This window comes from Sparus aurata, chromosome 17, assembly GCF_900880675.1.
Source record: "Sparus aurata chromosome 17, fSpaAur1.1, whole genome shotgun sequence".
NCBI classification, from domain to species: domain Eukaryota; kingdom Metazoa; phylum Chordata; class Actinopteri; order Spariformes; family Sparidae; genus Sparus; species Sparus aurata.
The window spans coordinates 25,998,453-26,014,392 of NC_044203.1; the positions used below are offsets into that span (position 1 = coordinate 25,998,453).

At 40.5% G+C, this 15,940-nt stretch overlaps 2 protein-coding genes across 2 annotated transcripts in view; one reads left to right on the top strand and one right to left on the bottom strand.

Annotated features, from left to right (window-relative positions):
• tmem145 (transmembrane protein 145) overlaps positions 1-11,079 on the top strand; it is a 51,158-nt gene extending 40,079 nt beyond the window's left edge. Inside the window, exons 12-15 of the mRNA XM_030393567.1 lie at positions 2,978-3,150; positions 3,858-3,978; positions 4,406-4,594; positions 8,549-11,079. Of these exons, the coding sequence (XP_030249427.1) occupies positions 2,978-3,150; positions 3,858-3,978; positions 4,406-4,594; positions 8,549-8,803 (738 nt within the window). The 3' untranslated portion in view covers positions 8,804-11,079. The remainder of the gene's footprint in view (positions 1-2,977; positions 3,151-3,857; positions 3,979-4,405; positions 4,595-8,548) is intronic.
• A 1,386-nt stretch (positions 11,080-12,465) lies between these two features.
• mrpl17 (mitochondrial ribosomal protein L17) lies at positions 12,466-15,006 on the bottom strand. Its single transcript, XM_030393568.1, has 3 exons — positions 14,611-15,006; positions 13,042-13,110; positions 12,466-12,932 (listed from the first exon to the last, which is right to left on the bottom strand). Exons 1-3 carry the CDS (start codon positions 14,782-14,784, stop codon positions 12,678-12,680), a joined length of 498 nt encoding a protein of 165 aa, XP_030249428.1. The 5' UTR covers positions 14,785-15,006; the 3' UTR covers positions 12,466-12,677.
• Between the last annotated feature and the right edge of the window lie 934 nt (positions 15,007-15,940).

Below are 15,940 nucleotides of genomic sequence, written 5' to 3' on the forward strand. Positions count from 1 at the left end.
GTTTTTCAATCAATGGATTTTTTTCGTCCCTGATAACATATATTCCAAGATGACAATGCCACGATTCATCAGGCTCAAACTGTGAGAGAGTGGTTCAGGGAGCGTGAGACATCATTTTCACACATGGATTGGCCACTGCAGAGTCCAGATTTTAACCCCACTGAGAATCTCTGGGGTTGTGCTGGATAAGACTTAACACAGCGGCCCAACTCTCCCAACATCAATATAAATATCATAATGCAAAATAAAAAGGTTAAACTCGGTGCTTAACGTATGCAGAATCAACATTCGCCTCCTGTTCACTGATATTCCACGTGAGCAAAAAAAAAGGGGCAAGGACAAAAAAAACCATTTTGCAAACCCGATGTTGAAGCAAATCCGCATCTTGGCTTCATGTGGAGGTCAACTGTGGTGGACTTTGACATAATCAAAATCAAGCAAAATCCAACAAAAAAAACTGATTCCAGAGAGAATGCTGAATATCTGATTCAATAATAGTCTATTAATTCGATTAATCTGTGGATTCATTTATCATTTTTAATCTGTATGTCAAACAATGTGCAAACATTCCCTTCACAAATTCCCCAGGTGCTGAAGTTGACGCCTCAAACCCAAAGAGACGCTGGGTTTATTTATTTATTATCAAAATAGTTGTTGATTCATTTCCTCGCCAACTGTCATGCACCACATTCTTGTTTGGTCTTTTTTCCTGTAAATACTAGCTGCCAACTGGGACTGTCACTCACAAAGACAAGTAGGACCAACAACATCACTGACAGTCTTGATAATAAATTATTGGATTTTACTGGTTTCAGCTTCTGTTATGTCATATCTATGATATTTTTTTTAATTTGGACCATTCAGTTGACAGAACAAACAATATAAAGACTTCAGCTTGAGCTCTTGGGGAATTACAATGGGCATTTTTAAAATACTTCATAAGCCGTGTTTCCGATAACTTATTTTTATGCACGTTTGAAGTATTGCGTTAAAAAAAGGGGGTGGTGGAAACAGCAGAAGTAGAAAAGAAAGTTTCTCGGTTTAGCAAAAAGTTTTTACGATTGCTCGGGGTGGTTTGGGGCTTTTTTTAAGGAAAAGAGTGAATGCAATTTAAGGGAGTTAATGACTTACATGACTGATCGGCTGTTTTTGCCCTGACTTAAGGGAAGAATCAAAATGAATGTCTCCTCATCCCTCCACACAGGTCTGATGTTACCTTCCTCACGTTAATACATAAGACAAACAGAAATGTCATATTTTCGTTGTCTTTTCTACAGTTTTTCACTGTTTGAGGTTCCATGGTAACTCTTCTGCAATAGTCTCCTGGTTTTCTGACTTGGGACAGTATTTTCTTATGCAGATTTTCTTGAAATTTGGTTAAAAATTGCTAAACATTTAGATGGGAGCCTGGCTGTAGACAGGGGGAAGTAACTGACAGGATAATCAGCAGTGGAAATAATCTTTTGAGTAGCAGCCTTAATTTCACATTAAGAAAATCATCTGCGGAGTAGTTACTACAGCAAAAGCAAAATCTACTGCAGTTTGGTTAATTTACATTCAGATCGCAGCTAGTTAAACATGTGAACAGTTCAGAGTGCCTTCGCTTCAGATGTGACTTGAAAGCAGCATCTGAAATTACACCCAGGATGACAGGGTGTGAGATTTCTGACTTGACAATGCTTGACGCAATATTGGCACTTGTGTTATTGCTCTCTTTGGCTCTTTTTTTATTAATAATTTCACAATGATTCATGGGGGAGTTGGTCCCACGAATCAACGTGGGCTGTAATGGCTTTTTTCTGTCAAATTACTCATTACATTGATACACTGCTAATTATGAATATGCATCAAGTTGATTGTTAAGGGAAACAAATCCTTGATGAATTACAAATTGCAAATCATGGATTCTGATGGGCCAAATCCCGAACACAAACACAGCTACAGAGGTCTGCAGTTCTTACCACTGTACCTGAGATCATAAATCTTAGATCAATGACTGTTTCTTTAAGGGTTTCAAGGGATTGGAAAGTTAGACCTACTAATCAGTACACTGTGAGAGCTCCACTCTCATTAATTATACCGTGTCTCTGTATGTGTGAGGACGGAAACAGATTTCACCAGCTATGATGTCGAGCATGCGAGCTTATGAATTAATAACACACTCTGGAGTGTTACAGTTACATACATCTCAGCATACCGCAGACGCTTCAACACAGGCAGATGTAATGACGGTACATTTAGGGCCAGTGGATTATAGTCTTTTGAATCCAGCATGGTAATGACCCAGTGGGAATAGTGCAGTGGATGTATCCGTGCTATATTTAACGCTGGAGCCTATAGCCATCTCACACGCTGCAATATGTGGATCTGAAGCAGTGTAATTTATCTGCAGCCTGCCCTCTTACATGGTCCCTGCTATTAAAGAGCTCCAAACTCAAGGGAGCAACTGCTAAAAATACACCAAACTGGGTTACAATTGAAAACTGAAATGAAGACCTGGAGAGTGCTCCTGTTACTGGGCCTGCAACCGAGGGTCTGACAGGCTCCGATTGGCTGGATGGATCCCAAGAAGCTCCACGCCGAGCCGTCATACCTATACATTATGTAGCAAGGGTAACCCTGTATGGTGGCCAATGCTATGCAGCCGCTGGACTGTGAAATAGAATCTAGTGTCCGCAGATGCAACACACACACACAGACACACACAGACAAACTTGTGGACACACATGCAGGATGACCTAGTTGTGGAGAAAAAGTGTCAATGTCAAAGACTCGCGCAGAATGCTACAAGCTGAGCTTTGGCTCGGTCAGTGCAGCGCGTCAGCTGAACCGGGAGCAATCCATCTTTGTAATTAGAGCACAGACTACAATGTGAAGTCAAGCCAATGGATGCTCGGTTTCTAATTTGTGTAAAAGTTTAGCTTGTTGTAATGTGTGCGCCTTCCTCTTGGCATAACGTCTTGCGTTCCCGTGCCAGTTCTTTGACCCAGGTGAGGTGCTGTACGCCTACGACAGCCCTGCAGGATACGGACTGATGGGCCTGCAGCTGCTGGCCTACGTGTGGTTCTGCTACGCCGTGCTGGTCTCCCTGAAACACTACCCCGAGAAACAGCCCTTCTACGTCCCTTTCTTCACCACGTACACGCTATGGTAAGGGCCCACACAGATTTCTCTTCCCTCTGTGCCCTCGCTGCGGGATAATAGCACCTGAGCGAGAGATTGCAGGAGTCGGAAAACACACAATTCTCTGTTTGAGGTCTCTTCAATTTGAATAATTTATGCCGCTCTGTAAAAAAAAGGTGCACGAGATAGCTGATGCTTTAGTGGTCCGGGAATGAAAAGTTGTTTATTTTACACTGTCCTTTTACAACACTGTGTGCACGACCTCTGCGCTCTACCAACACTACAGATAATTGTATTCGAGCGAATGATTGCTAGAGGAAAATATCTATTTTTACTCAGCTGATGATGAGATTTTCTCCCACTAGAATAATTTATGCTCCCGTGCGCTTGATATTTTAAGGCTTTACACTGGAAAGTAGCGCTTTTAATTCGCCAAACCCCGAGAAAAAGTCCTCTACGTATGCAGCTCAGCCTCTCTGCCCTTCACTCACTGTGTATAATAGCTTGAAATAAAGAGTCGATTACAAAGACTAATATTATCTCTGTATTTCTCTCTCATTGCTGCCTCTATCTCCCGCCTCATTATCTACGCCTCTCCTCTCATCTCATCTTTATCATTCCTTGTGCTTTACATCTATTTCTTCTTCTCTCCGCCTCCCTCTCTCCCATCTTTCCTTTTTAATGTGTTTTCTCCGCGCCATTATCCGAAAAAATCTACTCCATGTCTTCCTCAGGTTTTTCGCAGTGCCTGTCATGGCTCTGATTGCCAACTTCGGGATTCCGCGTTGGGCCCGGGAGAAGATCGTCAACGGCATTCAGCTCGGCATCCACCTCTACGCCCACATCGTCTTCCTCGTTCGTACCACACACACACACACACACACACACACACACACACACACACACACACACACACACACGCCCATGCAGACCCCTTGCACTTTAACACGGTTCACATTATTCAAGAGTCATTATTGCCACTGTCAGTCATACATTATTCACTATCCTCGAGTCATAACTGCCTCATGCTGATTGTCTCCTCCACACATCATTATCTACCTCCTCCTCACCTTCGACACATTGTTCTTTACTAATGGCCCATACTGCGCACGCAAACTCCTTTTATATCTCCTCTCTCTGCGCGCACTGCAAGTCCCACCTTACACTGGGACCTTATATCCCTCACTATGTGTTAGCTAATATATATACACTGTCACACACGGATTATATATGTAAGAATCTGCAGAAATCATCAGGTCTTTTCATCCTCTCGCCCTTTCAGATAATCACGCGACCCTCTGCCGCCAATAAAAACTTCCCCTACCATGTTCGGACGTCCCAGATCGGGATCCTGCTGTCCAGTCCGAAAGGAGGCGAAGGGGGGGAGAGTTTTCCGCATCATGCCTACGGAAACAGCTCCTTCCTGGGAGACTCTCAACCAAACTTCACTGAACTCTTCTCCATCCAGTCAGTAAGTTTAAATTTACATGTTTTTGGACGCAAGCTTTATATCCCAGATTGGAGTTGCTGCGGAAGCGGAAGGCGAGGCAAGTTTAAATAATTTAACACCATTCAGACAGGAGGCAAGTCAGAGGGGTTAAGAGAAAAAAATAATTCACTTTTTAAAATGCATTTAAAAGACAATAAAAAAGGGGAAATCTATTATAATTCTTTTTTTAAAGGAGTTACTTATCCAGCTTTTTGTAAAGCCACAGTGAACGATATGTTTTAAGCCTTGATTTAAATGAGCAGACAATTTTAGCTCAATTAGAGCTCAGGTAGTCTGGAAATTTGTTCCAAAGGTGGGGAGCATAAAAACAAAAAGCTGCTTCACCTCGCATGGTTTTGATCCTGGAAACGCTGAGGACCAGATGACCTGAGGGGTCTGGATGCTTTGTAACGTACACATAAATCTGACATGTATTTAGGCCCATTAAGTGCTTTTGTAGAGGAGTAGTAAGATTAGTAGTAAGTAGTAAGTCTTTGCTTTGACACACAGGAAGCCAGTGCAAATATCTAAAGGCCGATGTAACGTGCTCGAACTACTTGGTGTTATTCTGTGAAGAGACAGATGAGAAAAGGCTGTGTTTATGCACATGAATGAATAGACAAATGAATGTGAAACGATCATTATTAATCATTAATCTCTCGTGGTGTCGTGACTTTGATTCTTAATCAAACTCAATTTAAATGAGCTTCAATTTCGGTCACCAAAAACAAAAGCAGGATTTGCAATTCTCCCAGTATTTTTCTTTTTCTATTCACCCTCCTCGCCTACTTGAACATGTCTTAGAAAAAATTTAAAAACACTTCAAAGATTACACATCTTGCTCAGGGGTGGCCTGCAGCTGCACTTCCAGACATATAGTGTGCATAAAGATGATCAACCGGCTGTTGCCAGAGGTAACTCTGACAGCAGAGATGTTGTTTTTACTAAAAAACTGAATTTCTATCTTTTTGTTGTTTATTGTTGAATCGCTTAATGGCGGTACTTGTTGTTGAAGTCTGGAATCTTTATTTTTGGTGAATAATATTTGAAATTGCCTCACTCTCACCAGCAAAAAGCCTCCAGGAAGTGGTGAAGTTGTTGTTGTAAATTACCACAGTGTTGTTTTTTTTTAAAGGGGAATTTGAAAGTTGCCAGGGGGAAAAAAACAACCATCTGTAGAAACACAGATGTGATGGTCTAGAAATTGCATAGCTGTCAGTGCTGAGAAAAAAAAAAGAAGTTTTTAAATCGAATCCATAGAAAATGGAATAGAATCGTGACCTTGACTTTGAAAGTCTAATGGAATCAGGGATTTGGAGAGTCGTGACACCTCTATTAATATCTGACAAATCTGCCCCAGTCATGAACAAGTAAATCAAGGTGCAGAAAGAGGTTAAAGGTAAACCAGGGCACCAGATTGAGAACTTTATCTCAAGTACTGCACAGTATGCGTCTCTATATCGAGATTAAAGTCCCCCAACCATCTTTCAGCATTCGCTGTATGTAATTAGATTAATCTAAGTCGTTCTCGTGTTTTTGATGCTTTTACAATGCAAACTATACGGTGTCAAACCTAGCTTGAAATTAACTGCTGTCTCATCTAACAAAGACACCTCGAATTAGAAGGCATCAGTGTAACGACGCAGATTGCTAAAGGGAAATGTTTTTTGGGCATTATTTTTTCGGCGTGTCTTCCTGTGGGCTTCAGGTTAATGACAGTGAGCACGGCGTAACATAGCACACGCGGTGATATGAAAACACTCGGGCACTGGGAAATAATGATTAAATGGAAACTTTGACAAGACCAAATTAAGGTGTCGTGTTTGCTGTGATGAATTGTCTAGCGCTGGGGAACTTTCGAGTTGGTGGAAGTTGCTTTTTTTTCACACTGCACCGAAATGAGTGGCAGAGAGGAGCTGTGAATCGTTTCTCCCGCTCTGATACAATGTGCAGACACAAGCAGGAATAATACAACACGAAGCGGCAGCACCCAAATACTGACAAGGAAAGACAAGTTTACAAGTCGCAGCACGTTTCAAACACGGAGGCAAAATGTTTCTTGTATAAAAAAAGCTTTAAAACTTCAAGACAGTGGATTTAATGAAGTTACACGGCAGTTATTATCAGCCCAAAAATGTGCAGAGGAGAAAACAACCATCTTTTGAAGTTGTTGTGATGATGTAAGCCATTATGTGTTTTACAATCCAGTGCTAGCAATCAGAAATTAATTGTCCAACTTCCTTGAGGCCAGTGTAAAGCAAAGTAATGTGCTTAGCTCTCCTGGTTCTTGTTCGAAATCGAACTGCAGAATTGCTGCATTTGCTGCAGACATCGAAATGGAAGACATTTGGGAGACCGCACAAGAAAGTACAATGAAACACTCTGATTTTCAACATTGCGTTTAGTTTATTACTGTGGAATCAAGGTGGGGGAATAAGTGTCTCAGCTCTTTGTTGCACTGAGTGAAGGGAATGTGATTACTTGCATTGTCACGGTGAGTCTATTGGCGGGTCATTTGGTGAAAGAGCAAAGTAAATCTGAGTGCGGCGCGCACTCTTTTTGCCCGAAGGATGAATTTTGAGTGCGTCAGAGCCGTCTGTGTGATATAAATTGGTCGGGCGCCACACTGAAAATTGTCTAGCAAACAATTTAGTCTTTCCGAGATAGGCACGATTCTCGGACAGCATAAAATAGTGATTTTAATTTAAAAATCATCCAAGCTGGAGGAGCTGAAATCTGCAGCTGCAGGTTCTAGTAACTTAAAGTAAGAAATGCCTGATAGGCCACTCATGTGTTGCAGCACATGAAATGATACTGTTACTGAAAACAAAGAAATCTGATTACATTTAAGACGAGTGAGATTTGGATCGTGTAGAAGTGTTTCTGATACTTTGTTCATGTGTTTTCATAGACGACAGGACGGCAGGTACTTGTGTATCATTTCAACAGAATCACAATAAAGTAATCTTATGATGTATCTTCAGCAATTTCTTTTAACCAAATTGATGAAGTAGAGGAAACTGTAACTAGTTGCTAAAATGCTGGTTTAACACTTGTTAAGTTTGCTCTCATTCACGGTAATGCATACATAAGCAAATTGCTTTAAAGTGAGTTTGGATTAATCAGAATAAATAATTGGCAGATTAAACAATAAAGACAATAATCGCAATTTGCAGCCCTAGATTGTGCGTGATACACATGTATATTGAACTTGATTGCACTGAATAATATGAATAAATTATGGTTGCTACATAAAGGCTCTGATCCCTCTGAATATTAGTGTTTCAGTTTCTGTAGAGTGAAGTAATTGAACCGGAGGTCAGGAAACTTGGTTACATGTGTAATTTACCCCCGACCTACATAACCTCCTCAGCATCTGTGAGCTGTAGAGGAAGCTGTCAGAAAGTGATGTATGGTGTGGTGCTGCTGACACAAGGACCCACTTTCTTGCAAGGGCAACACATTTCTGTAATGTCCTGAAAGGAAAATTACTTAAGCCGAGGGTCGGAGGAAGTTCAAATCAATCAGGCAGGAAAAGGTTTCTTAGTTTAGGCTGGTTTGTTCGGACGTGTGGTCAGAGTCAGAGTGGACAAAGTACAGATCGAGATCGGATAAATCTGCCCGGGCTGAGTGTCTTTATTTCATCTCAATCTTTATCCTTAAATGTCACAAATTATGCTTATTCTCAGGTTCATAAGTTTATTTTTAGCTGTCGAGACCCTGGAAGCTCTTCACATACACATGAAATGAAGTCAGTGTTGAGTAGAGTACCAAGATATGACAGCTGATATGGAATAATTATGATAATATGAAATATAAAACATATTAAATGTGATTATCTGAGGTCAGCATACAAAAACCAAGTATCACCTCTCTCACTCTGAGGATCATCAGACCGGGTCTAAAAGTGTAAAACTATTACCTTCTCCTTTCCAGGATCCGGTGAAGACGGTGGAGGAGACGGTGGCTCGTAAAGGACCTGAGGTGCCGAGGAACAGCGAGCAGAAGATCATCACCACTGCCGCTGACCTGACGGCGATATTGCCCCCGCCTCCGCCGCCGATACCCCCACGTCCGGCCACACGCTCACCCCCGCTGCCACCCCGGCTCCCGTCTTTCACCGAGTATTTCAGCATGCAGAGCGGAGGAGGCGGAGGAGGAGGAGGAGGAGGGTTCGGGACGAAGGCATGAGATGGAGAGAAAAAAAGACAGAGGGCAGGGCTGGAATGGACAGAGTGACAATTCAAAGTAAAGGAAGAGTCAAAGAGGAAATTCAAGGTGTTACTGTTTGAAGTTTGGCTGGATGAAGAAAAGGTGAACCCCTTTTTTCACCTGTAAATGGAAAACTAACCCGAATGGAGGCTGTGAGATAGGAATGCTGAGCTTGTTAAAGAATAAAGAAGCAATAAATATTTGATGTTGACCAGTAAAAAAGGCACAGAGGGAGAAGGATGACAAAGTGGATGTAGCCAGAGCAATAGAATGATAGCTGTGCACGGGGCGGAAATGAACAAAATCCTTGAAATACTTTTATTCAAAAATTCATGAGGCGTTGATGGTGTTGCCTGGAAGAGTTTGTAAATAGCTAGAAACCGGGAGGGGAGCCACAGCTCTGCGTAGTTCTGTTTAAAAGGGACGGAAATTTGTTTCCATGTTTTCTTTTTTCCGCGTCATTTAATTCCAGTTGGTGCTGTGACCATCAGAGGAATCTCATGCCATTACATTTATCCAATTCATGTAAAAAAAAAAAGAAGAGACTTTTTTTTTTTATGTTTGTCACATTTTGATAAATGATAGATATTTACTCTACATGGAGTTTGATGGGTTAATTTATATTCTTATATGCCTTCATTGCAGCTGGTTATTCTGGATTGATATGCTGATGTGTAAATGTTAAAATGTCACGTTTACTGTGGGCACTTCTAGGTACTCTTAAAAAAAAAAAAAAACACGCATGTTTGTATTGTATTTCCCGTCCGAGGCGCTGATTTGTGTACTCCACGTGACCATAAACTACTCGCTTATTGTGTGTATTGAAATCTATACTTTTGTAAATGCATACAATAGGCTTTGGTATATTTTTGACTGGATAAATTCTGTTCACCTGTTACTCCGATGGAGAACTTGCGCTGTTCGTCTACGCAATATAAAAACCAGTATCTATCCGTTTCAGTCTGAATTTTCGCCGGAGTGCAGAATACGCCTGCTGAAATAATGTCATTTCTGTGTATGTAGACGTTGGTGAATGTACTGATGCAATACAGCACAAGGACAGGGGTGATTTTCAAGTTACCGCAATACTGAAGTGCACCTTTTTGTTGAATTTCATTTTCTAAAGCTGCAAACGCGTCCATTTAGGATTCAAAGAACGGGGAGGCGTTTCAAACACGAGTAACTTCATCCTCACCCCTGTCTAGTACCTGAAACATGAATCTTTGTTGACTTTATCTCACTTTAACTTTCAAAGCGCGCAAAATAAGCCGAACAAATGTCCCTAAGTTTTGTATCCCCTAACATCGAGCTATGACTAAACAAAACGAGAAAAAAAACAAAAAAAAAGAGCCTTTGTCTGTCCTGCATGGAGCACTTTAATGTTCCTGGTCTTAGTCTGTTTATTCGTGATGACGTCACCTTATAAGACTGCTTTGAAAACCTGTATCCACACCACATCGAGTAGTATTCCAGATGCATACGCCTGTAAATACAGTCTGAAAAATGTCATCCGACTGTCCGGGGCATTGTCGGGGAACGTGTCACGCTTGGTCAGTGTAATTTAACACTGAGTTACTGACATTGTAATTCACTAAAACTGAGTTTACCACCAGCTTCCTGAAAGAAAAGAAAAGGACACTAACAAATTCTCCAGTTTTATCTTGTACGTTCATTGATTTCTGGTTCATAAAAAGTGGTGGTACTCGGCTAATAGTCCACAGATTTATCAATGGCAATCTTGCTGTAATGGAGTACTTTAGGATGTTAGGACTGTGGTGTGTAACTTGTACGAGTGTAGTCAAGAGGTGTAACTTAGTCTGTGAAACAGAATGATACTTGAATTAGAGTACTAGTCGTTATTTCTGATTATGTGTCTGGTTTATATAGAGGCATGTCTGCCATTTTGTCTGCTGTTGCCTATTATGGTTGCCATGACTCGACTGAATAGATGCTGGGTGACTCGACTGACAGACATGGGGGGCCTACTGATACTGTATCACTGCTTCAACCTTGTGTATATTGACATGCAATTACAGGACTGAGACACACACTTGGGGGAGAGAAGTTGAAGAAAAAGAGATTATGTATGCATGACAGAAAACAGCACAGCTTTTAGGCGACTCAGAGCGATCTGGTTAAGAGCACATCACTGAAGCACTGTTCAAATGCATTTTAATGGTGTCGAATGACAATTCTAAATACGCTGTACATATACACTTTTTGCCAAAATAATTAAAAAATATGGTTTTATTAGAGGTGTGTGTGTTATTTCTCTGCTGCGTCTTTGCTCCAGGTAGGACAAGGGCATGTGTCCAAAGGAGTCGATCTAATATCTGTAAATCACATTTAGAATTTGTTCTCATTACACAAGTCCATTAAAGTAAAACACCACAGGGACGGAGACTCCAGGCCGCTTACAATCTGATGTAGGCTAGCCTAATTATTTCACAGCCACTGCCAGTATCCTGCTCTGCTGGAGTGCAGTGTCACAACAAACTGTGCCCCGTCTGTGCTCGTTCTCCAGCGAGGGTCTAAATGTGTAAACGGCTCTTCAGCCCGATCGCTGCCAAAGTCTTCAAGAGAAATTCAAGCTTCTTACATTGTTTGGTAACAATCTGTGATGTTCAGTTCACAAGACATTTTTGAGATGATGTGATAAAATAATTTGGCCACTTGCTCCTTTTTCATCCTTCTTTATCTGCATACAGCATAATAGAGCTTTTTCATTCCTGTGTCACAAAGGATTTGTGCTGTGTTGATTAATTCACAACCCTTTCCGGGACCACGCAGAATGCAAATTAGTACCTTTTTCACAGTCACACCATTCAAAGAATGACTGAACCCCAGCAGGGACGAGTATTATTTGTCAAATACATGAATGTCTTGACATTTATATAAAAGTTTTGTGACAAGTCCCAGCTGTATCTAACAATTCATAGTGGAATTATTAATCAGTTAACATGATCTGGACTTAAACAAGTGGCAGAAATAAATGGATGGTTCACTCATTTACAAAGAAAAATAATTAACTGAATTTTTTTTCTTGTCACTTATCCATAAAAAGTTGATTAGCTACTGTAGCAAACAGAACAGATTTTAGTAATCTGCTGGTGCTTATGGAAGCCCACAGGGGACATCATTAAAAGAATAATGCAAAATGTGTTATTTAATTATAAATAAAAATGCAATAATTCAATTTGCATCAACACTTTCTCATACGTGCATGGGCCTTCTGTGGCTAAATTAAAATGAAAGTGGAAAAACTGCTTGACATTTACAATGTCTGAACCTAGCGTGTTACGTTCACACGACATTTCATCACGCTCTTTTTGTACATGCAAATTGAATTACTGCATTTTCATTATATGTGGACACATAATGTAGAAAATGATAATTTTAGTAAAGTCCCTTGTGGGCTTTCATAGATGCTGGCTGAAAATGCATTGAACAGCCTCCAGTGAGCAAAAGCTGCCATACAACAATCCCCCTTTTTGATTTATATATATATATGAGTGTCTCATAACATCCTGCAACAGCATTTAAAATAAAGTTAATGCTACCAACACATTGGACCTTTAATGTGTAACGGGGCTGAGCTGTTTAAGTGTTAAAAGAAATGAACAAATAATTCTTAATTTTGTTAAGAAATAATATTTATTAATACATAATTTTCATACATTTCCTTTCCATCAGTTGACTCTGGAGCTGAACTGTTGTTTCTGTGAACATAAGTAATCAGTCTCTATAAGCCATAATCTGCAGCATCTGCGAGTGAGTCTTCAGAAGCATCTCAGCACCCAGCCATCACCCTGCAGGGACCACTATCACTGATCCAACACCAGCATGGTTTTAATTAAGCTCTGGCAGCTAACTGTTGTGCCCTATCCTCTCGGTAGCCTTTGAGCAGCTGGTTAATGAGAGTGAGTTCATTCTCTTTTTTCACAGGAAAGAGAGGCGGGAAGGGGTTGCCTTTGTACTCCAGGACGGCCATCTTAGCTCTGTCCAGGTTCTGTCTGTTGGGGATGCGTGCCATCCGTGTGTAGCCATTTGAATGAGTCTCAAAGCGTGGAGCGAGGACCTTGAAGAGCTTTGGGATTAGATCTTTTTCCTGCAGAGGAAGAAGACTTCACTTAACACTCGCTTCACAGACTGTTTAATATTCAGAGGGACACAGCGTGAAACAGTCCACAGTTGACAAGAGCTGCAGAAAAACGTACCGTCAGCCAAAAACTGGCCATTTTCATCGCCTTCTCATCAGTGTCTCCCTTTTTGGCGTAGTCGACCAGCTGGGAAAAACAAAACAAGAAAACACATACAGTCAGAATTATGTGTCTGGAAGATAGAGAAATGTTTCATGTCTTTATCGTCACATACAAACATTTTTGGTGATATATAAATACATAAAGTGAAGCATTGTGGGATGAACATTTTGGCAGGAAAATCGGAAATCAAGCTGACATGTGGTCCAGTGATTGTCGTACTACGTCCCTAAAGCATCCTGAAGGAGGTCCCAATGTTCCACAGGAATACTTTAACTTTCCACGCATTAAAACCACACAGCGTTACTACTACTGTAAAATGGCACTCAGTAGAGTGTACGCCTCCAATGCCAGGCTTTGAAACCAGTTTTTGTAGTGACCAAACCGTGTAATTGCATCGTCATGTGATGCAATGCGGCCCAAAGATTTTTGCCCATTAGACAACATTATGAAAGCCATACATCTGCAGATGACAATAACCAATCAGAAAGCTTGTTACATCAGCCAGTTTGCATTGTTTTACCAGCTAAAGGACCAAAGTGTCACGGAAAGGCTAACTGGAGAGGCTAAATGAGTGAGCAAATCCAATAGCTAACAGGAAAAGGAAAAGCAGATGTCTAATTAAAATCTGTATTCTTAAATTCAATTTGTGAATCCAGCTCTTTATTTGTCTTTTTAAACTGCATTTTCAAATAGATTAAATACCATTAGTTATTTATGAATAAAATAAATGTTTAATGTTGTTTTTGTGAATCCCTTCTTAATTTGAACTGTTTATTGATGTATAAATATTTCACTTGTGAACTCTATTTATAGTTCTTCTTTTTATTGACTATTAAAACATAAAACAATGAATTAATTTGTAAATGTGTATTTATTGATACATTAGTATATATTTATTATTATAAACTTGTGAACATCTATTATAACTGAATATTTACCATGAAACCTCAGCATTTCTTTTCAATAGCTTCGATGTCATGTGACCCAGTGACTCCAAAACAATTCTTATTTAAAAAAAAATGTCATCACAATTTACACTTTTATCATCAAGTCAGCATGAAGAAACATTGTTTTTGTGTAACCTGTGTCCAATATCCAACCTAAAACTAAGTTTACTGTCTGTAATCTGTCTGATATATATCCTGCACCTCCAGGTTAAACACACACAATAAAAAATAAATCGCTTAATAATTAGAGTGTTTAACGTGATACAAAGACGATTTACTGTAGTTGCCTTTCATCAGTCCAACACATCCTGCAAATTATATTAAATGTACAATTTATTCTTTTGTAACTGATTTTATGACAGATATTCAATATTAACGTTTATATGCATATAACTTTTCTTCTACCACTCTGCAACTCTGTGGTCAAATGTTTGATCAAATGTCTGCTAGCTGATGCTGAACCTTCACCGCAACAACATTTCAACATAGTTTCACTGTTTTCATTTAGCTTGTGAACACACATGTTGTCATGTACTGTAGCATTAGCTTTCTGTTAGCTAACTAGCTAGCTCGTTACCTTTTCGGCGTAGAAGCGGACTTCATCTGCTCGGCCCACCGTGGTTTCTATCCTCTCGTGTCGGACGAGTCCTGTCAAGATGTTCCGCAGCATGTTGATTCGGGACTGCGGACCCAGACCCATCCTCCGGGCCACCCGGCCGTGGGAGATCAACATTTGCAGCGTGAGGCGCATCTTGTCCGGTAAAGTTCCGCGATGGACGAACGGAAAACCAAACTACAAAGACAGGGAAAGCTTTCCGAGCTTAGCGTGAAAACGCATTAAACTTTACTATGTGTCAATAATAGAGCGGTGACCTTAAAATTAGAAACAATCCTGAGGTCAGTTGAGTCAGTGCGCTGCGGTTGACATTGGTGGTGCGTCGTCTAAACTGTCCGACGTGCTCATGGAAAGAGGGAGCGACAGTTCCGCTGAATCCACCTCAGTCAGAAACAAGAACAAACGATAAAAACTGAAAGGAACTACAGCAAAAAAAAAAAAAAAAAAAAAAAAAATCAAGACATTGTTTCTATTTTCATGATTCACTTTGTCCCTACATATCTTTATGGCGCTGTTTATTTAGATTAATTATATCATAAATGGAGCTCTTTGCTTGTTTTTTTTTTCTGTTTCTTGATTTATACAGACATATGTCTTGATTCTATTGAACACTATTTCTTCACGATTTTGTTCTTTTTTTATCTGTTAGACCTATTTGTTAATTATAACTGCATGTTTTATAATTTAATCAATGTTTAGGTTATATGAGACATCAGGTAAAGTGGGACAGGTGTGAAATTCGATGATTTAACGTTTGCAAAATCAACAGCCAATCCCCAAAACAAATCTTGAATTGTTGCCAGAACACCTCATGCCACTAATCAGTGGTTTGGATTGGTCTGACATCATCAGAGTGGGCGTGGTCTGTATTTACAGGAAGTGTGTTCAAGACAAACACATGTGGCAGATAGCATTATATTTCTCAGTGAATTAAACTAAGCGGCAACCTTCATAGGGGGCAGTGTAGTATTCCCATTGTTTGTTTGAGACTTGCCATCTTTCTTTCTTTGGGGCTGATTTTCTAGAATCCCTCAAGACTGACTGCAGGGAATTCACATCACCTGTGCACGGGGTGGGGAGACTGACTCTTCATTGAGGGGGGGAAGCAGCTTTGGGCATTTCCCTCCGAGCCAATCACGGTGTGATGACACCCTTTCTATGAAGGCTTAAAGAAGGTGGGGGAATGGCACACAGGGGACCCTCATTCTGAATCTGTCCCTGACCTATAGAGAACCTCATTCCCCTTAGATTGCCAGACAGAAACTCTGGCCTGGTAAGGCCCTATTGGGTC